The sequence below is a fragment of the Penaeus vannamei genome, chromosome 43, assembly GCF_042767895.1.
Source record: "Penaeus vannamei isolate JL-2024 chromosome 43, ASM4276789v1, whole genome shotgun sequence".
In the NCBI taxonomy this organism is placed as follows: Eukaryota; Metazoa; Arthropoda; class Malacostraca; order Decapoda; family Penaeidae; genus Penaeus; species Penaeus vannamei.
Genome location: NC_091591.1, coordinates 901,370 through 921,369, shown reverse-complemented (window position 1 = coordinate 921,369; position 20,000 = coordinate 901,370). Strand labels below are relative to the sequence as shown.

General features: G+C 43.5%; 1 protein-coding gene across 3 annotated transcripts in view; it reads right to left on the bottom strand.

Moving 5' to 3' along the window:
• LOC113805937 (enoyl-CoA delta isomerase 2) overlaps nucleotides 1-20,000 on the bottom strand; it is a 36,563-nt gene that overhangs the window by 12,666 nt on the left and 3,897 nt on the right. For all 3 annotated transcript variants that reach the window (XM_070118840.1, XM_027357018.2, XM_027357017.2), the window contains exons 2-3: nucleotides 956-1,220; nucleotides 58-215 (exon numbers count right to left, since the gene is read on the bottom strand). In XM_070118840.1, the coding sequence (XP_069974941.1) occupies nucleotides 58-215; nucleotides 956-1,220 (423 nt within the window). The remainder of the gene's footprint in view (nucleotides 1-57; nucleotides 216-955; nucleotides 1,221-20,000) is intronic.

Genomic DNA, 20,000 nt, shown 5'->3' with positions numbered 1-20,000 from the left:
ACCAGCTCACACAGTACAATACTACGTACATGAATGTGCTAACAAAACCGTGTTTACCTAATGAGGACGTCCCTTGTCTGAGCCATAGTCAGGGTCCGAAAATTGCTCATATCGTTCCCTGCCGTGAACACGTTCCCAGAACCTGTTATCGTTGTGATAATGGTACTGACATCGTCAGCAGCCTCTTGTAAGGCAACAACAATTTCATCAAACATCTGCATGGATATAAGATAAAGTATAGATAGATTCATAAGTTGAGCCTGGATTGTACCGAATTTCCCTTACAATAAAATATAATATTTGATATTTTTTGTTTAGGGTAACAGTATTTTTTCGCAGTTTATTCCAGTAGGATCTATTCCCGTTTAAACATTAAACGATCTTTCTGCATCTACAACAGAGATATGTATGATGTTTTCTCTTTCCCTGCTGAAGCTTACAATAGCCAAATGGGCGGCGACGGCCCTCTCCCATCTCATCGGCCTTCCTGAAATCACACAACGAAGGAACTACCACAAGATCGCGATGCCACTTTCTCGCTGCTTCATTTCAGCAACACCCAGATCTCGTGTTATGAGAAGCGTCGATCATCATCGCAGCTCCGATGAGTGGCGAAAGGTAGATTCACCATCGATGAGTGTGTCGTTAACAGGGAGGCGCGGCAATGAATGTTTTTTTCTTCAAAGTGATTTAGAATAAGAGAAGGATTCAAGCTCAGCCTCTCTCATTTAGTCCTACATTCTAATGAGGAAACCCATGGTAGGTTTCAGTGACGAGGAAGGCAGTCCTACCAAAACTGCGATTCCATAGACGTCCATACAAGAGGAAGGAGAGGTCCTGAAATCGCTGCACTGACAGCCAACAAGACCACCTACCACAGTTAACCAAAGCAGGGAAAGGGAAAACAGACATAACTATCTCAAACACTATGAAAAAAAAAATAATAATAATAAACCTTTTCATTAAGAGAATTCTTCTTGTCAGGCCTGTTGAAAGTGATAGTCCTGACGCCTTCATGGAGAGTGACAAGAAGATATTCATAGCGAGAGTTGTCTGCCGTGGGGACTCCAGGAGGGGCGCTGGACATCCTTCTGGTTGAGTGTTGCCCTGGAGCGTGGTTATCCTTACCCATTGTCTTGGCATGCAGTCCCCGGGTGCATGAGGGGTGCGATCTAGCCGCAGTTTGGGCATGGTGTACCTTCTTGAAGTGCATTAGGCATCTAGTATTTTGATGAATATTTAAACAATTATTAGTGCATAGTGAGTGCTGCAGTAATCATAAATGTGTTTAAGGAGGTTGATGCAACATGCAATCTTGCATGATGTGCTCTCCTGAAACGGATTAGGTGTAGTATTTTGAAAAGCACTTTAACATTAATTGGTACAGTAATTATGAATGTGTTTAGAATACGAGGATGTTGGTAATATAAATAAACTCTGAACTGAAAAACTGAAAGACACTGAACTGTATATTCTGACCAGAGAGTACTTTCACTGCATCAAAAGTATGACCAAATTACAAAGGGCGTCTTCTGTACGTGCATAAAAGTTAATCCAATATTAAAGTTTAATCCAGATCTCTAGTGCACATGCGCATTGGCAGCGTCCAGGATCAATTTATAACACACTTCTCGACTAGGATTTAATATTAAGCTCATTTTTTAATCCTGCACATGCGCAGAAGGGACAAGTTAATCCCACCAATTATGTACTGTTGCATCACGAGTCCATCATGAACTTCACAGGCGCCATCGCTTGAGTTGCCATTCAGAGTTATTTTCGTCAATAACACCGATCGTCTTAGAATTTTCATAATAAATATTTATTATGAAAATGATATTGTATATATTTACTCAACTGATCAAATATCCCGATAAAGGAAATAACTTATGATAATGAATATAAAAAACAAAATAATCCCATGAGGACTGTGGCAAGGAACTCGTATTTGCAGGTTAGTGAAACATAAAACTATATGGTCAAGGTCACACAAGTTGACGTTTAAAATCAAATATGAACCAGTGTTTTAAAGAAGAAGTATGTGCTGAGTTTTTCTAAACTACTTTACTACAAAATTAGCAAGTATACTTTCGTATGGACCTCGTGAACAGCATCCTGAAGAAAACACGTTTACCTCGTTCAACATGATTCATCGTAGCAAAGAGCTGTTCGAGGAAACTGCGTGATGTATATTAATTGGTTAATGTCATTTTTGTACTTGAGTGTCATTGTAAAAAGGTTTTACTACAACAAATATAAGATGATCATGAAAAAATAAAATATTTCAAAAATAATCATGTTTCCCTCATAAGTAGGAGGGTGTCTCGTAGTTATCATATGAAGATCAAACTGCATCTTGAGTGACTGACTACAGCTTTCTATAATAATCACATTTTTTTCTAATATATAAAAATGAATATCAGTTTTCATTTATCCAAGTAAATTTTATACCGGACTGCAAATCTTTAGGTAAATTCTTTAATACTGTCTTCTATATCATCTATATAGGGAGATGAAGGGTACTTGTTGAATAAATATCTTTTGGATGATTTTGTTGCTTATTTACAGGTATGAGTGCATGACTTGCTCCAAACGCTACCCTATACAACATGCAACAGTTATGTGTAAAGAGCAATATTGCACAGAAATGTTTCAAAATACCACGGAGTTTTTTCAGCAATAAAAAGACAACATACCTCACTCCCACCCTTAAGATTTGTAAAACCTATTCCCACACGCCCAGAAATCCGAGACCAGGACTTTCACACCAGCAGCAGAGGGGAGAGCCATCACTACATCACAGACTAGGAACATCACAAGAATTGATAGATATTTAAAGAGACAGTCCATTAACACACGATTTCGAACAAATCATATTTGAAACAGATAATCCTGAAGAAATGTGTACAGAAAATAGAGGTACGAACCTTCTTACTCTAATATGATTCTAGTCTTAGTTTTCAATTTTAGGAGGCATTAGGAGAACATTAGGAGGCATAAAGAATTGATTAATAATATGAATAAGTTTTTAATGCCTTGTCTTCAAACATGTAGGTACGTCTGGGATAAAAAAAAAAAAAAAAAAAAAGGGAAAGGTGGTCTTCAGAAGCAACTGAGTTTATACTACAGAATACTTTAAACAATTGGGGGGCAAAGCAGTGCAGAGATTTTTTTTTTTTTTAATGGAAGATAATTAACATTATGAAAACATTAGTATGAGTCTCAGTTTCATGAAATACACATTAAAATTAATAGACATTTTGAAACCTAAGGGATGTCTAAAATAGGTTTTTAAATATAATTACCAAAAGCATGCCATTACAAAAAGAAAGAAAAAAAATTAAATCTCCCTAAAGAGCGAATTTCACGCGCGACATTTCTCTTCTCTCCAACATGTTTTCGTGATAACAGTAGTGACAGAATAATGAGTACGACAATTTTTACTGAACATTATTATCGCGCCGTTTGGCAGCGGAGATTGTCGTCTTCGGTACGGACACGGTGGATTAGAATTAAACTATTAAGAGTTAAGGGACGCTACAGAAGACGCCCAAAGTGATTGTGACAGCACCCTCATCAGCACAGCCATGATGTCGAACTTCTACCCTACTCAACCGATATTTCCTCGCTACTATTAAAACAAAGTGCCAGATTAACTATTGCCCTCCCTAAACCTGCCCACACCTTACTTATAAGTTGCAAACCATTCTTTTGGTTTATACCTAAATTTAGCTTGCTTAATAACGTTCTCAAGTTTAATATCTTGTCCTCAGTAATGCTGGATTTAATGCTTCTTTAATTTTAAGGTATTGGTGAATATGTAATATGTAACTAATTGTGTTTATTCTGTTGCAATAAGGGTAATGCACTGCAGACACCATGCTTTATATAGGCTTACACGGTGAGTCTACTATGAAGGAATCGTACCCTGCCGCACATTTGATTTACACATACAGTGCTTATGAGTCGCGCCCGAGACGTGCACGGTTTACTTAAATTCAGGCCCAGCTGTCTACATATGTCTGAAGCATAATTAGTTGCCTATTTCGTCAGAAGATACAGAACCTTACACATTAAATTTCTCTCTACAGTATGATGGTACTCTAATGAAATTAATCCCAAGTAATTAACACCCTTCACGTGTCAGATGTTTTTATTACACTCTCAATCTTCAGGCATCTTAGTAAGGTTGCTGACAAGTAACTTATCATCCTCCTTATCCCTTTTACTGGCCTGGTACACTTTTATTTCAGCCCTAAAGATGATGTAAACCTCCTTACCAAGTTGATCCTCCTTACTGCTGATTTTTTCACCTCACAGTGAAACCTCCTCTATGCCACTGCTCTGGTCAAAAGGGGACCATGGATCACCAGCAACCATCTATAGAAGTCTATCAGAGCTTACCACCAGATGCGCCATCAGTGCAACCATATGCTCCAAGGCTGGACGGTTCCCACTTAGCACCTCTATACCCAGCCTTTCCCCTTCAGCGGATGCAAGTGTTCACTTTGATTTCACTTCTGGTACTTCTGTGCCTTAAGCAAGCATACAAATTCGCAAGGAATAGATGCAGAAAAAGGATGTTTCATCAGACAACAAGGGCAGAACAAGAGGGACAGGCAGACCGGTTAACGGCACACAGACGACGGTTTTACTCGTCACCGCTCTGTCCTCGGTACCTTGGGCAAAGCAAGGCAAAGACCCCTTTCATTCACCTGCTCACAAGCCCAACCTTATCATAAGGTAGAGTGGCGAGACTCCTGAGGCCAGATTCTCAAAAGAGCCTTAAGTTAAGGCGCGCTGGAGGCCTTAACCGTCCTGCGGCGACCTAAGTTAAGGCCCGTCAAAAGCGCCGTATCTCGGACTCAGCATCGTATGCACAAACGGTTTTTAAGGCGCCTTATCCATGCCCTAAGTCCCGCAGAGCCGCAAATCACTTAAGGCGTCGGATCTTCGGTGGCCAATCACAGCTGCCGTTTCAGGCGGCTTTTAGGGTATCTTGACCAATCACAAGCCGTAAATGCCAATCGGCTGATTTCGTAAACACAACGCTGTGTCCAGTCCGTGGCATGATAAAACTTTTCAACAAAATTGGTATTATTGAAAATGTAACCCCACACCTAAATTAAAGAATCTCAGCTTACCCAGTGGTACAACACATCATTCTAAGAATTTGCCTCTATACCATTTTCTGCGCAAATTGATAATAACGGTGTTACAGAGGGTATAAAATGCACAATTTCCAGGAGCCGCAGTAAGCTTACGCCTTCAATGCCGCAACAAATGACAAAAAGTCGTTAAGATTGACGGAAAATCAGACGGATTTGTAGCGGATGACGTAGGCAAGGGAAATCATGTGAGCCAATTAGATTCGAGCGTGAACATGATGTGAACATAGACACTCAGTAGAACCAAACAGATATGGAATAGGTCATCACGTGGCGAAAGAAATGTGTCAATATACTATGCTAGTATTCTAATGATGTTTCTCGAAATTACCCCTCAAATTAACTGATATGTATCATGCCCTCCCCAGCTATCGGGACCGATATCGTAGTTACACTTCGTTTGCGAAGGAAATGAGCGCTAGATTCGCTCGGAGCACGACGAAAGCTATTATAAAATTATTCTATTCACCCAAAAAATGGTGTGTGGTTGCATCTATCGGGAAAAGCAAATCACAGTTATGTTGGAATGCTACACTTGTTGCCTTATCTAGGATTCCACAGTTAGTTTATGTACACCTAATGACACCGTAATTGAGTAAAATACAAATTGTAATGTTGTATTAATTGTTCTAGGGCTGAAAATGTCATTTACGCTTCGCCGTAAGTTGCTAAGGCTGCTCTCCCCCTGCCTTAACCGAGGGCGCCTTAACTCGCACCAATATGGCGGGCCCCTTCCTCTGTGCATGGGCCGTAAGATCGCTGGCCGTAAGTTAAGGCGCCTTAAGGAGATATGGCGCCTTTACACGTTTGAGAATCCGACCCCTGGTTTGACAAACGAAGTGCTACCCTGTGGGGGCTGCCTGTGAAAATCCTCGTCTCCATCACCCGCAGCACCGGCAGGAGGCCCAATGTTGGCGACCGCTGAAAGAATAGTGACAGATCGCAGCCTCCGCTGGTGTCGTGATATTGAACGAACAGAACATTAATCGAACAAAATACAGCATAACGTTATGCGCATGAAACCCTCCCATAAATAGTAACCCCGAGAGATATTTACGGTATCCGATCTTTATTTGATTTTAAGATCTGTTTTTGTTTGTGTAAATGATAGTGGTTATAGTGTAATTATAGGGCGTTTGGATGTGTGTTGGGCCTTTCCTTATTTCCATGCGTTATTGACAAGCGTCAGTGTTTGTAGTGAGTTATATATATATATATATATATATATATATATATATATATATATATATATATATATATATATATATATATATATATATATATATATACATATATATATATATATACATTATATATTAATTTGTCGTATTCTGAAGTTAAGAATTTTATATGGGACATACGATTAATAAACTAGAATTATCATTAACGTTTAATTTCACCCTCATTATTAGTCTGACAACAAAGAAAGGAATAAAAGATCTTGAAAGGCTTAATGGTCAACCTCATGTTCCCGAAACTTAATCACCCTCTCATATTTACATATGTATATATATATATATATATGTATATATTTACGTATATATATATATCATCATCATTGCGGAGCTAACGCCGACGGGGGCGCATAGCCGCATCCACCCTGCGAGGATCCCTCATGGCAAGTCGCCAGGCAAGGACTCGGCCCATCTCGAGCTCCTCACGACAGGTTTGATCGATCTGCCCAAGCCACGACTTCCTAGGTCGACCCATAGGGGTGTCTCGGACAGAGACAACCTGGTGGGCGGGATCGTCCTGGGGGAAGCGAGCCAGGTGACCGTGAGGCCTGAGTTGGCGATCACGGATTGTGCAGAAAATAGGTCATGTGCCAGTCTCATGGTGCAGCCATTGGTTGGACACATGGTCCCACCAACATTACCCCATGATCCGGCGCAAGGACCTTGCATCAAGGCATCAAGTCGAGACTCCAAGGCACAGGATAGTGTCCAGGTTTCACTACCGTAAAGCAAAACTGGGACTCTCAGGGCCTTGAAGACACGAAGCTAGGTCCTTCTGCACAGGTATTCTACAAATACTCTTGTCGAGAGAGTCCATGACCCCTGCTGCCAGGCCAATCCGTCTGCTGACTTCAAGGTCTGACAGCCCAGAGTTATGAACTACACTACCAAGATATGTAAAGATCTCTATGCCTTCAATGTCCTCGCCGCAAGCACGTACCGACTGAACAGGTTCTCCTAATATGTCCCCAAAGTCCTGGATCTTGCTCTTGGTCCAGGAGACCTCTAGACCCAAGGGCTTCGCTTCATTACTAAATGCATTGAGAGCCACCACTAGGGATTCCAAAGACTAAGAATGGCAACATCATCAGCAAAGTCAAGGTCGGTAACCTTGATATTGCCCAGAGTTGCTCCACAATGACTTTGAACAGTAGCTCTGCCCAGTAATCAGTCCATGCAAGGTTTGAAAAGCGTTGGTGCAAGGGCACAGCCTTGCCTCACTCCTGAACTAACAGGAAAGAAGCTTGACAGGCCCCCACCACACTTTACAGCACTTTCAATACCAGTATATAGACTTGCTATTAGTCCAGTAATCCTTATTGGAATTCCTCTCAGTCTCAAGATCTCCAAGAGTGATTCCCGATGCATCATATCGAATGTCTTCTTGAGGTCGATGTAGGCTGCAAGCAGCCCACACCCAAACTCACAGCGGCGCTCTACAATGACTCGAAGCGCAGGGATACGGTCTATTGTGGACTTACCAGGAGTGAATCCAGATTGCTCCAGTCTCTGATGCCTCAGTAGGCGTTCTCTGATATGTCTCAGAAGGATGTGGGCAAGAACCTTGCCTGGTATACTGAGCAGTGTGATGCCTTGGTGGTTGCTGTAGTCCCATCGGTCCCCCTTCCCCTTCCAGAGAGGGATGACCACACCCCTCAACAGGTCAGGGGGAACAGTACCAGACCGCCATATGGCAGCCAGGACAACATGCAACCCCCGTGCCATAGGTTCACCACCAGCCTTTAACAATTCAGTTGGGATGCTGCAGATACCAGCTGCTTTACCACTTTTCAGCTTGGAGATCGCCCCCCTAACTTCGGTTAGGGAGGGGGCATCCTCACTGATGGGTGGGTCCGGCAACGGAATCTTGGCACTACCCGCATCCAAGTTAACTTTTGGTGGGTCAACCTGATACATCTGCTCAAAATACTCAGCCCGCTTGGAGTTCAGCCTTCTCAGGGCTTGGTATGCAGGACGAAGGTCATGTACTAAGAAATGGCCTTCTACCTCCTCAGGAAGATTCCTAATAAACTGTTCCTTGTCCCTTCTTAACAAAGACCGAGTTCTGCGCACCTGAGAACGGTGCAAATCTCGATCCCCTGCCAGATGAGACGCATGACAAGCATCTTTGGCATCAAGTGTCTCCTGCATGATGAAATTTCGCCTTGCTCTCGGGCGTTCACCAATCGTCTCTTGGGCTGCATTCACGTTTGAAGGTGTCCCACAGAAGTACAGGGTCCGTCAGATTTTCGAGCGCTGTGAAACGACCAGAGACTGCCTCAGCAAACCCGCGGGCACATTCCCCCTCCCTTAGCCTGTCCAAGTCAAACACCCTGGGGTCATTATTGGTCCGCTGGGGGGTTTTGAAATGGACTCAGAGGGTAGCCACAACCAATCTATGGTCAGTACCACAGAACTCGGCACTCCTATACACCCTGCAATTCTGGAGGATCCTCCTACGAGTACTTACGAGTAAGTGGTCGATATCCTTAGCTGCATTACCCGCATCGCTGTACCATAACCAGCGATGTGGGTCAGGGCACTGGTACCAGGAGCCAGAAATCCTCAATTTCTGGGACCTAGCAAAGTCCCGGAAAAGGAGGCTATTCTCGCTGCCGGTATCAGCTCCTGAACCATGGGGACCGACAGACATCTCATAGCCAGCTCGATCACAGCCAGATACCGCACTGAAGTCATCTAGAACAACACGAATATCTCGCCGTGGACACCTGTCTGACACAGACGGTAGTTTGGCGTAGAACAACTCATTCACATCAAGTTTACAAACATCAGTAGGAGCATACACAGCAATAAAAGACATGAAGCCAAAAGACAGCTTCAGTCTCATTACCATTATATGCTTATCGACTGGAGTAACCTCTACTACCGGGTACAGTAGTTATTTGTAAAAAAAAAAAAAAAAAAAAAAAAAAAAGTTTATACAGTTCTTTTATTTGTTAAACAAATGCTTGCAAAATAAATAAAGTTTACTACTTCACGGATTTCGCCTATCACGGGTTCTTTTTGGAACGTAACCCCCGCGAAAAACGAGGGTTCACTGTGTGTATATGTATATGTATATATATATATATATATATATATATATATATATATATATATATATGTGTGTGTGTGTGTGTGTGTGTGTGTGTGTGTGTGTGTGTGTATGTATGTGTGTATATATATATATATATATATATATATATATATATATATATATATATATATATATATATATATATATGAATATATACATACATGTGTGTGTCACACACTGCAAGATCACCTTGGTTCGTCACCGTCATCTAGCTGAGCCCAGGTGGCGGCATTAGGTCGCCTGTGGTTGACCGCTACACAACGGGTGAGAGTAGGTCGATATGCTCAAGACCTTCGGCGATGAAGGGCTCTCAGGACCTTAAGTTCATAGTTTTCTTTTGGTTGGTTAAATAGACGATTTGACACCCACAGTAAGCATGGCCTTGGCCTTTGCGTGATACCATGGCTGTTTTGTCTGGGAGCCTTACCGTGCCTGCCTTACGGTGCACAGAGGGTTATTTTTTGTTTGTTTTTTTGCTTAGGGACTGGTATGGCAGACCATCTTATGACTGCCACTCTAGTTTGATTTGCTGATAGAACTGAATAGGCAGGCAGGTGCCCCTTCCTTGTCAACGCCTTCGGCCACCTTACAACACCTGCTAGACTGACCCCCTGGCCAATCATATCACCCACGCTATGGCATGATCATGGGTGATGTCATTAAATTATCATATGCTGGAGAGCCCATCTCTTGTGAGGTGACTCTCCAGATCTTCACCCTCACCGAGATGGCAGTCTCCCACCTCTTTAAAGTCCACTCCGGCTTTAAATTGGTGGTAGCCAAACCCAAGCAACTGACCGCATTTCTTTCCGCCAAAGACCAAGGAAAGTTATAAGATCATGGCTTAATTCCCGTTCCTTCACCAGAAACGGGAGCTAAGTGCATGGTCGTCGCCAAAAAGATCGACAGGACGATCCTCCCACGATCGTATGAGTCCATCGGCCAAGAAGTATCCGCCAAGAACGATGTCACTGTCTTTGAAGTTTACAAGTAACGAATCGATAAGATTCGTGTCTTTGTTTCAGAAGAAGCACAGAAGCTTCTCTCACGTGGGATCATGATGTTCAATACATCAGTCCCAACTTATAATATTGAACCAGGGCGTTTTATTCGCCTTGAGCAGTGCTTAAACTACTACAGGTTCAATCACAGTAATCATAAATTTACAGGCACACAGATGCTCTCGTTGTGATGGCAAAGCCACTTCTTCGCCAAATGCAAGGAGTGCATCAAATGCTGTAAATGCGATGTGTCGCACGTTACAGTTAGCAGATCCTGCCCCACAAGAAAAGAAGGCCTGAAAGCAAAATGAACTCAGCTCAGGGAAAACAAAAACAGCTTCTTCGTAAGACCACAACAGCCGCTACACTATCCGCTACACTATCCGGCACTGTTATCACGGCACGTTTTCTGTGTTCAGTGGGATTACACAGAGAACGGAATTCCAAGGGGGCAAAAATAATTAATGCTTCCCTTAACTAGAAGCAACTCTCGTGAAAGGTAATGGAAACAATTACTTAATAATGTAAAATTGATGTGCAGAGCATTCTTTTAGTTTAATCAATGAGCGTTACTTTACTTTCCATTGATATATATAAAGTACTGCTCTGAGGGAAACCCGACATGTATTAATTTCCAAAAGATAAGTGAGGATAAAAATGCAAAGTACGGAACAGGACACCTTTCAGGTGTTGTAATAAACACAAACTCGTTATAATTACATTAGAATAATACGATATCTCTGTGTATCTAAAAAAAAAATGTTTTATTTCAAATGATCAGTTATAACGAAAATCTAATGAATTTATATAATGAGCAATTTCAAGGTAATCATGAAATAATGCTTCCTTTAAAAATAGAACTAATTAGATAACATGGCGCCTTTTGTGTAACACAGTTTAAAGTAATTCTTAAGGGTTAAGTGCAGTCATGGAAAATAAAACGATAGATTTTGTATATACTATATGCTTCAAATGTGTTAATGGTTTAACTTTTCTAATACTCTATATTTTTGATGGAGTTGGAGGGTAATGACGTAGAAGAGTGGCTTAGTTGAAATATGGCGGAATGAAGATTGGAGATTGTTGTCGAGATTTCTGCGGTAAAGGTCGAACGACAACCTCGTGGAGGGCCTTGCAACCTTATCAACCTTCAGCCACGGTTTAGAGTCCTCTGTGTGTACAGCCGTCTTCAAATTATGTCTTTGGCGGCATTCTGCGTGATCAACATTTCATTGATAAACACCTTAGTCTCAATATACGTATTTCATTATCCTATGATGGCATTGTTTTTGTTGAGGTCTACAATACTTACTCTCATCTTTTTGATATTCGTGAGTAGATCTAACGCTCGACTTATATGAACTGCAAATGCCCCAAATTAAGGCATTTTGGCAACCCTGCGGCCGGCCGGTTCCGCCCAGATTAGCACACTATTAGTACAGATTAGTACAACTCTGCCTCCACCTCCCCAAATCAATACCTTTACACCTAACACAAACCCAAAAATACAAACCATTTTACACGTTTCTCTCATTGCTGCTAAATACAACACCAAAAAAATGGCAAACATTGTCCCTATCATACTACAAAGAATCAGCTTCCCGGCATTGTTGTCTCGGAGATCTTCGAGGACGACAACCTATACATTCCTGAATACGCCACATCAGGACCCACAGCAAATGAGGTGACAAATAACAACCCAGGGACTTATTGCTCCTCACAACAGACACCTCGTTTTGCAACCATCACCAAAACGAAAACCCCCCCAAAAAACACACACACACACACAAGCACTCAACACGACAAAATACTGAACTTAAACGCAGATCTCACCACCAAACAAGCACGCAAAAAAAGAATCACCCGATCCTGCAGCCCCGTCATCATTCGTTTAGATGACACCATTCTTGACGACGAGAGTAGCGGCTCCGAGATCGACGTCGAAGTCGTTCGCGAAGCCAGGGAAGAATTCCCTCTCCCTCTGGAGGGCGCAATTTCCGTGCTCCCTTCCATGGGACTTCCACCCTGCGTCCTGCTCGCAGGACTCTCTCCCTGACCTCGAGGAACCGACGGTTGAAGCTCGATTACAGAACCGCTACCGGGATTAGGTAACGCCACGCTAAGTAAACACAGGTAAAACGGGTTTACCTTGAGTGGTATGTAACTGATCGTTCAAGTAAATGTAAGGTAATTTTTTCGATCCGTAATAATTTTTACTGCTTTCTAGAACGCCCAGATGTGGTCCTACTGAATTCTGTATCCATCATGAATGGCTATAGAATTCGGTACTATGGTTACACATCCAGGCACTCAGGTCCAGTATCCTCATAAAATCCACCATCACCCATGAGTTCCTCACCTTCTCAGTCACTCACCCTGACTTAATGGCAGTCAGGTTTTTCACCCCACAGGACTCCATTCTCCTTTCCACTGCCTATATGAGTGCCAAAAGTAATTTGCCTCTTGCTGACCAACAAATTATTTAATTATACAAACCTTCCAGTCTTCTTTGCCAGAGATATCAACGCTGCTCACAGGACACTACGCCACAGTACTCACAATGCTCACGGTAGGCAACTCTTTTCTATCTTTGAAACAAAAAGACTACTTCATTTCATACACGAGAGGAAAGGGCCGCCCTGATCTCGTTTTCGGGAACATGGCAGCACTTGCCTACCACACACACCTACAACTCGGTCTGAACAATGGTTCAGACCACATACCCATCATAATTAAAATATCCACATCACCAATACTAAACAAAGAGAGACGGTCCTCCTGGTATAAAACAATCGGACTGGGAATCGTTTAAATCAAATTAAACGATCAAATTTTTCAATTTAATTTTGACGACTTGATTCCCAAACTATAGATCGTTATTGGAAATGTATCTTCGTTTCCATCGCCTCAACTTTGCAGAGCACCATTCCCAGGTCTCGGTATAAAACACGCATATTTCAGACATCTGAAAGGACAAAACGTCTTCTGACTTGTTTTCGAAGTCGTTTTACTCAAAATCTAAATAGACTAAACCATGTTCGATGGGACTTATCTATTCTAAGAAGACACGTCATCGATAGTCTTGATAACGACCGACTAGATAGGCTGCACGACACCTGCGAACTCATAGCCCCCATCTCGTGTGAGGAAGTAAAAGAAAAAATAAAAAGGTTTCCTCGTAAGGCTCTAGCCTCCTCACGGATCAGACGCGACGCTCTTATTCATCTTCCTGACAACCATGTACAAGCTGTGACTCACCTTTACAACGTCTCTCTCGGTACCGGCTCAGTTCAGTTCAGTTCGATTAAATTTCCGGTCATGCTTCGCCCGGGCCTTTTCTCTGGAGTGGCTCGGCCTGTGTCAACTATTTCTAGATAATTCATGTGTTTTCTTTGAACTATATGCTTATCGTAGTGGCTGAATTGCGAGGAAGCGATCCAGCTGCCAGAGAGTAAGCATGTGGCAAACCCTTTTTACCAGCCCGGCGGCTGTGGTGGGTGGTCCCTGTCTTAAAAATTGTGTTCACGATTCCGCAAGTAATGTAACAGGGTGGTAGTATGACTTCGGTACCTCTTTTTGTATTTGGAGGAAGGGCCAGTGGCTCATAACCTGAAGCATCTGAGTACCACTTGGCAGCGAGTGAATTTGTGATATTTTCTCTATGAAAATACAGACTCTAGAGCAACCATTGACTGTTTACAGCATAGCATGCCCTAAGACAACATCTACCTCCTGACATCTGTACTAACCAAAGCCCAAAGAATTCTCAATCAGGGTAGAAGAATTATCTTAAACTGGGACCCAAGCCACATTGGCATTCAAGGGAATGAGCTTGCTGACAGATATTCCACTGTAGAATGCTTAGATTGTGTGCCATGATGGTTACTCAGAGTCGCTTACATCATACTCGTCTCCAGCTTCAGAAGCCCCAGTGCTGGTGGCATCTGATATGTATAAATCCTTGTTGATTGAGGATCGTATATCTTCCTCCAAGTTTGGCACTCTGGTTAAGGGTCTACCGGGAGAAGTAGAGCCTAGATTAGAGATGCCATCTCGAGTCAAGGGACCAGACCTTGGCCGTACAGACTCGGCCTGTAGTGAGGGCATCTGCTGCACAGTTTCAGTCTGTCCTGACAGACTAGCTGGGGTTTCAATTGCTGTATCACCCGAAGCTAGCCTGCCATTCGAGGATTTATGGAGGGGAGTGTGGCTCTGCTTTGGTTTGGAGGCTTCGAGCTTCCTTCCCTTCAGTGCTGCAACAGTTTGGGTCATAGCCGTCATGGCGACCTAGACTGCCTTCTCCGCCTCCTCACTGGTCCACACCAAGGCTGCTGCTACTGCAGAAACTACAGCACAGGAGAGTCATATCCTTCTCTTCAAAGAAAAGATTGTCGTCTGCTGCGGGGATCTTTGCTGTGGCCTTTGAACCTAATTTTCCTTAGGTTCTTTTTCTTGCCACTAGCAAGCCCGGGAAATTCCTCTGGATTGGAGGTATCCGGTTTTGGCTGGGGAGGTGTCTCCTTCCTCTTAGGAGTCTTTTCCCTTTTATTCTGTCTCCAGGCATATGTGCCTGGGGGCTCTGGGATAAAGTCAGGACGCTTTTTGGCTTGTTCCTGCTTCTTGAGGACTGCCTGTTTCCTGTACGTGAAGCACCTCAAGGGCTCTGGCACATAATTCCTGAGCTTGTACAAGCCCCAGTTACCTAGATCAAGGGTGGTGATTGGGGCTCCCTTGAGGTTGACCAGGACTTGCCTGGTTGGAGATTTCCCGTTGGTCACCTCCACGTCAAACCCTAGTGGAAAACCCAGTAGCACCATCTTGGTTCTTTTCTTTTGGGAGGTCAGTGGCGAGGTACACACTTTTCTCCCATCTTTAATCACCTTGGTTTCCTGCAGGAAGCTCAGGGTGGCTTTGTCTTTGGGCATGATGACCATGCCCTCATCTCTGGCAATTCAGACTGAAAGTCTGATTTGCCTTTCCTTTTCCAATGCCCTAACCAGCTGGTAGGCATTGTCAAAGTCTTCAGGCTTCTTTGGTACCTTAAAGTACATGAAGTGATTTGGGGTGGGTTCAGAGTCTCCTTCAGAGTCCATTTCCACCCTGCGTCGCTTCGCACCTCCCCTTTGATGGGGTTTAAGGCTGGTTCAGCTTGATACCCATGCTTGCCTTTGAGAATTCTGAGATGTCAGATTTCTCTCAGTCTGAGCTGCAGGCCTGGAGAGGCCAGCCCTTGAATCCAATTGCTGGACTATTTCATGGACAGACTTTGTTGGGGGTGATTTTTCTGTCTTGCCCATTTTCTTTGTTGCAGGCTGGACACGATAGGCCTGCACTTTTGCTTTCTTCTGTCCCCCTGTAGCCTTGTAAGGCCTCAGGGTGACTGCCTTGGTCAGTTCTATGCTGTGGTCGTTATCTTTTTTATCAGTTAGAGGGGGGGTGGTTCTGTTTGTATAAGCCATGTGATATTAGCTTTCGTTCAGCCTCACGCAACCCCACCCACCACAGAGTGCAACAAGGGGAAGCGGTATGTTGGAGCACATTTTCTAACAGCCACAGGTGCTAACATGAGGGTATACGCAGCCACTGTGTTGTTTGTGGGACGGCGCTCACGGGACCTGTGTGAGGCCAAACAACACAGCCGATTGACCTGACCGGGCCAGTCAGGCCGCCCATCTTGTTGGAATAGAGGACCAAAGAGGCGTGTTGCTAGCTCATTCACGGCATCGCTCAAACTCCAGGACTCCAGTCTCCTCAGCGCACAGGGCTGCCAAGCACGGCAAATGCATGGGTAGGTCATAGAACCTCTGGGGAGAGACCAGGGGATGCAGACCCTCCTACTGGGTAAGCATCATTGAAAGTGAGGCTCAGCTCTTCCTAGGTGTTAGTCAATGGGGGGTGGCTGCCTCACCGGGAGGAAGAGGGAGCAGCCTCAAGACCAGCCAGCCTAGGAAGTTGAGTCGGTATGTGTGAGAGGATGACACCTCTATTTTCGCTAAGGCCCCTTCTAGTAGGTCAGTCTAAGGGGAGGGCCGCCTCAACGAGAGAGAGGAGGGCCACCCGAGGACAAGAGTGACTAGGTGGTCTTTCATGGTTCTGTGAAAGAGGATGACACCTCTGTGTTGGTTATATTCTGCGAAGCCACCCAAAGGCTTGACAGAAGTAGGGATAGTACCATGACACTATCCTGAGGTTGTGTGCTTCGAGGATGACACCTCTTTCTGGCTTTTGTCCTTCCTGTGGTGCTAGTTAGTGGGCAACGAGAGTTGAGAGGGGGCCAACCAAGGATCAGCACACCTGTGCAAGGGACAAGTTTTTGAAGTGCCACCCCAAGGGCTTTTCAGAAACATGATAAGGCATTAACCTCAATAATGCCATGCCATCAGGGACACTGTTCAGTTTAGCAGCAGCTAATATAGCACTGAACAGGTGTTGGAGGGGAGCTACCTACCTAATCATGCCTAGCCGAGCGAGTTAAGGTGGCAAGATAAGGTCTGCCAGACCGGTCCCTATCAAAGAGCGGCAACTCTGTATGTGCACCGTAAGGCAGGCACACTAAGGCCCCCCAGACACACCCTCCCCTTTGGGAGGTAAAGGTCTGCCTACGTCTGAGCACGAGCCCGAAGAGTCATTCTAATGCCGAAGTAGTGGTGATAGTAAAATCAGGGCTACAAGGGGCGAAACCAGCTGCAAACAGTTGGTCTCGCAGGCGTCAAAGCATGGACTACCAGTGCACAGCGCAAACACAGAAGGATCACACAAGCTGGGGTTGCCACTAGTAGAGAAGTCAAATCCTCTCTTTAGCAAGCCTCCACGACGACCCCAGAACCATCATGTCCCCCCGAGGGCCGTCACGCAGGCAGGGCTATAACCTCATCACTAGGAGAGGGAGGAGCCGAAGGGGAGGGGCTGAAGGTCTTTGGGCGTGATCACCTCCGACTTACGCTGGGCACTGCATAGGGGAGCTATGCATGTTGAAACGGCGGCCGCCGGGGTCCTCGTGGAGCGCCAGGAACCTCACGTGAGAGAGCGGGAGCGAGAGCGAGATCAAGGGCTAGAGCGGGAGCGGGAACAAGAACGGGCGAAAGCGAAAGCGGGATTGAGAGCGAGATAAGAAAAGAGGGAAGAGTGAGGAGAGGTCCTGGTGCTGCTGGTACTGTGTGATGCGGTACCGGCTATTTCCCCACTCCCTATAAGACTGTTTTAGTGGCCCTAGTTCCTAAGCCACAAGACCTGACCGACCCAAAGAACTGCCTAATTAGTCTTCTCAAGACATTAGGCAAAATTTTCGAAAAAAATCATCAACACTCGACTAAGGTGGAATCTCGAAGACCATAACACAAACACTTCGCATCACTCGACGCAAGACGCACTCAACATCATCACAAACTACATAACAACAAAGACTGTCGACTAAATACTATTTTAACACGGTCTGGCATGTTGGCCTGAAGTACAAGCTGTGCACAAAATTGAACTTTCCACCTTTGATTTAAAAATTGCTCTGCAGTTTCTTTGCCAACTGCAGATTAAAATTAGAATTCTTAAATACTGTTTCAGGAACTATTTCAATACAACATGCTCAGGCCAACACTCTATACATTATGCACAAATGGCCTTCCAGACCCCCCACACAGACTCACTATCCTCTATGCTGGCGACTGCACGCATCCAATCCGATATGATGCGCTTTCAGGTGTCGTTCAGCATATCAGTGAAGAATTCGACACTGTCTTGAGATAGGAGCATAACTGGCGTATCAAGACTAACGCGACAAAAACAACAGTTCTTTTTTTAATCCACGAAAACTTCTTCCTTAAAGCAACATTTACCTCAACAGCTTCGATAGACTACAAACGGCTCTTCAAATCAACTCTTATACCATCATTGCATTAACCTTTGATACATACTTTCGATTTCATTTGCATTTTCAAGGGCCGCATTGGCAAGAAATGCCTTGTATTCCTTCTGTCGATTTAAGAGTGCAGTGTCACGTACAAAGCTGCATCTATACAAAACACTCATAAAAACTCTCCTCATATACAGACCACTTGCATTCTCACAAACAGCATACACAAACAAGCGCATTGTTCAGAATAAAGCACTCAGATGGATCTATATGGTAGGTTGGGAAAGATTTATTGCAACTGCTGAACTCCACGATCAAGCTTATCTGCTTCCTCAGAACATAGAGTGGCATAGGATGGTCTGTAAACAGACCGACAGCCTTCGTGCTTGGCATACTGACTGGCTCGATAGATTCTATCGGGACTAGGTCTTGATCTTTATTCTTTGGCATGGTACGGAGAAGTGGATGCAGTTTTCTAGGTTTGGCCGCATCCTTTGAAGAAAACCCCTACTACATTCTTCACCTTTCCCCTATCCCTTTGTTTTGTTGATCTATTATGTTTGTGTTTTCTTGTTCTGTTTTTAACGTTGTTTTAGTTTCGTTTTGGTTGTGACCTTTTAATCTCCTTTAGTTTAATTCCCCTTGGTCACTGCCCTCACATCCCCGTTTTAAAATACTTTCACCTCGTCATCTGACGCCTACGTGACTGCCATAACCTCACCCCCACCATCTCATAATCGTTCGCCATATATATATATATATATATATATATATATATATATATATATATATATATATATATATGTGTGTGTGTGTGTGTGTGTGTGTGTGTGTGTGTGTGTGTGTGTGTGTGTGTGTATATATATATATATATATATATATATATATATATATATATATATATATATATATGTATATATATATACATGTGGGTGGGTGTGATTGTGGGTGTATGCATTTATAGTCAAAGTCTTAATGATGTTATTCGTAACTAAAAGACATGTTGTCCTTTTTGTTTTGATATTCGTCGGACACCCAATCGTCAGATCATTTCGTATTCCCCTTTGCAGTTTCTGAATTTTATTCACTTCCTGCAGCTGTACCCAGCAACAGAAGATTCTTGCGTTGCAAAGAAGCACAAGATCAACACGGAAATTAGTCAGACGGAAACGGTCGTAATCGTCTTGGTCTGGGAGGCTTCCGTTTGCAGACGATCCTTGCGGAAAGCCTCAAATTCAGACGGAACCCCAGAAATTGACGGAAAAAGTGCTAGTGTGATAGGGCCTTTATTTACGACCGTTTCCGTCTGACTAATTTCCGCGTTGATATTGTGCTGTTAATAAATCAGATAGGATGAGTGAATGTAAACATAAGCTAATATTTTAGAACATTCGTATAAACAATATACATCATCATATTTCTTTAAAATAACGTAATATGTTTGAGAATGTTCGTGTGATTCCCGGGACCTAACTCAGATAGCGCCATGTTTACATGATTTTCATACGTAAAAAAAAAAAAAAATGACGGAAAAAGTGCTAGTGTGATAGGGCCTTTTAAGACTCTTACAACAGTGTTTTGCTCATTTCTGTTCTAGTTGAGCCCAATTTGGTTCAATTTGCACGGGAAATTATTCTTAAACAACACTGTATG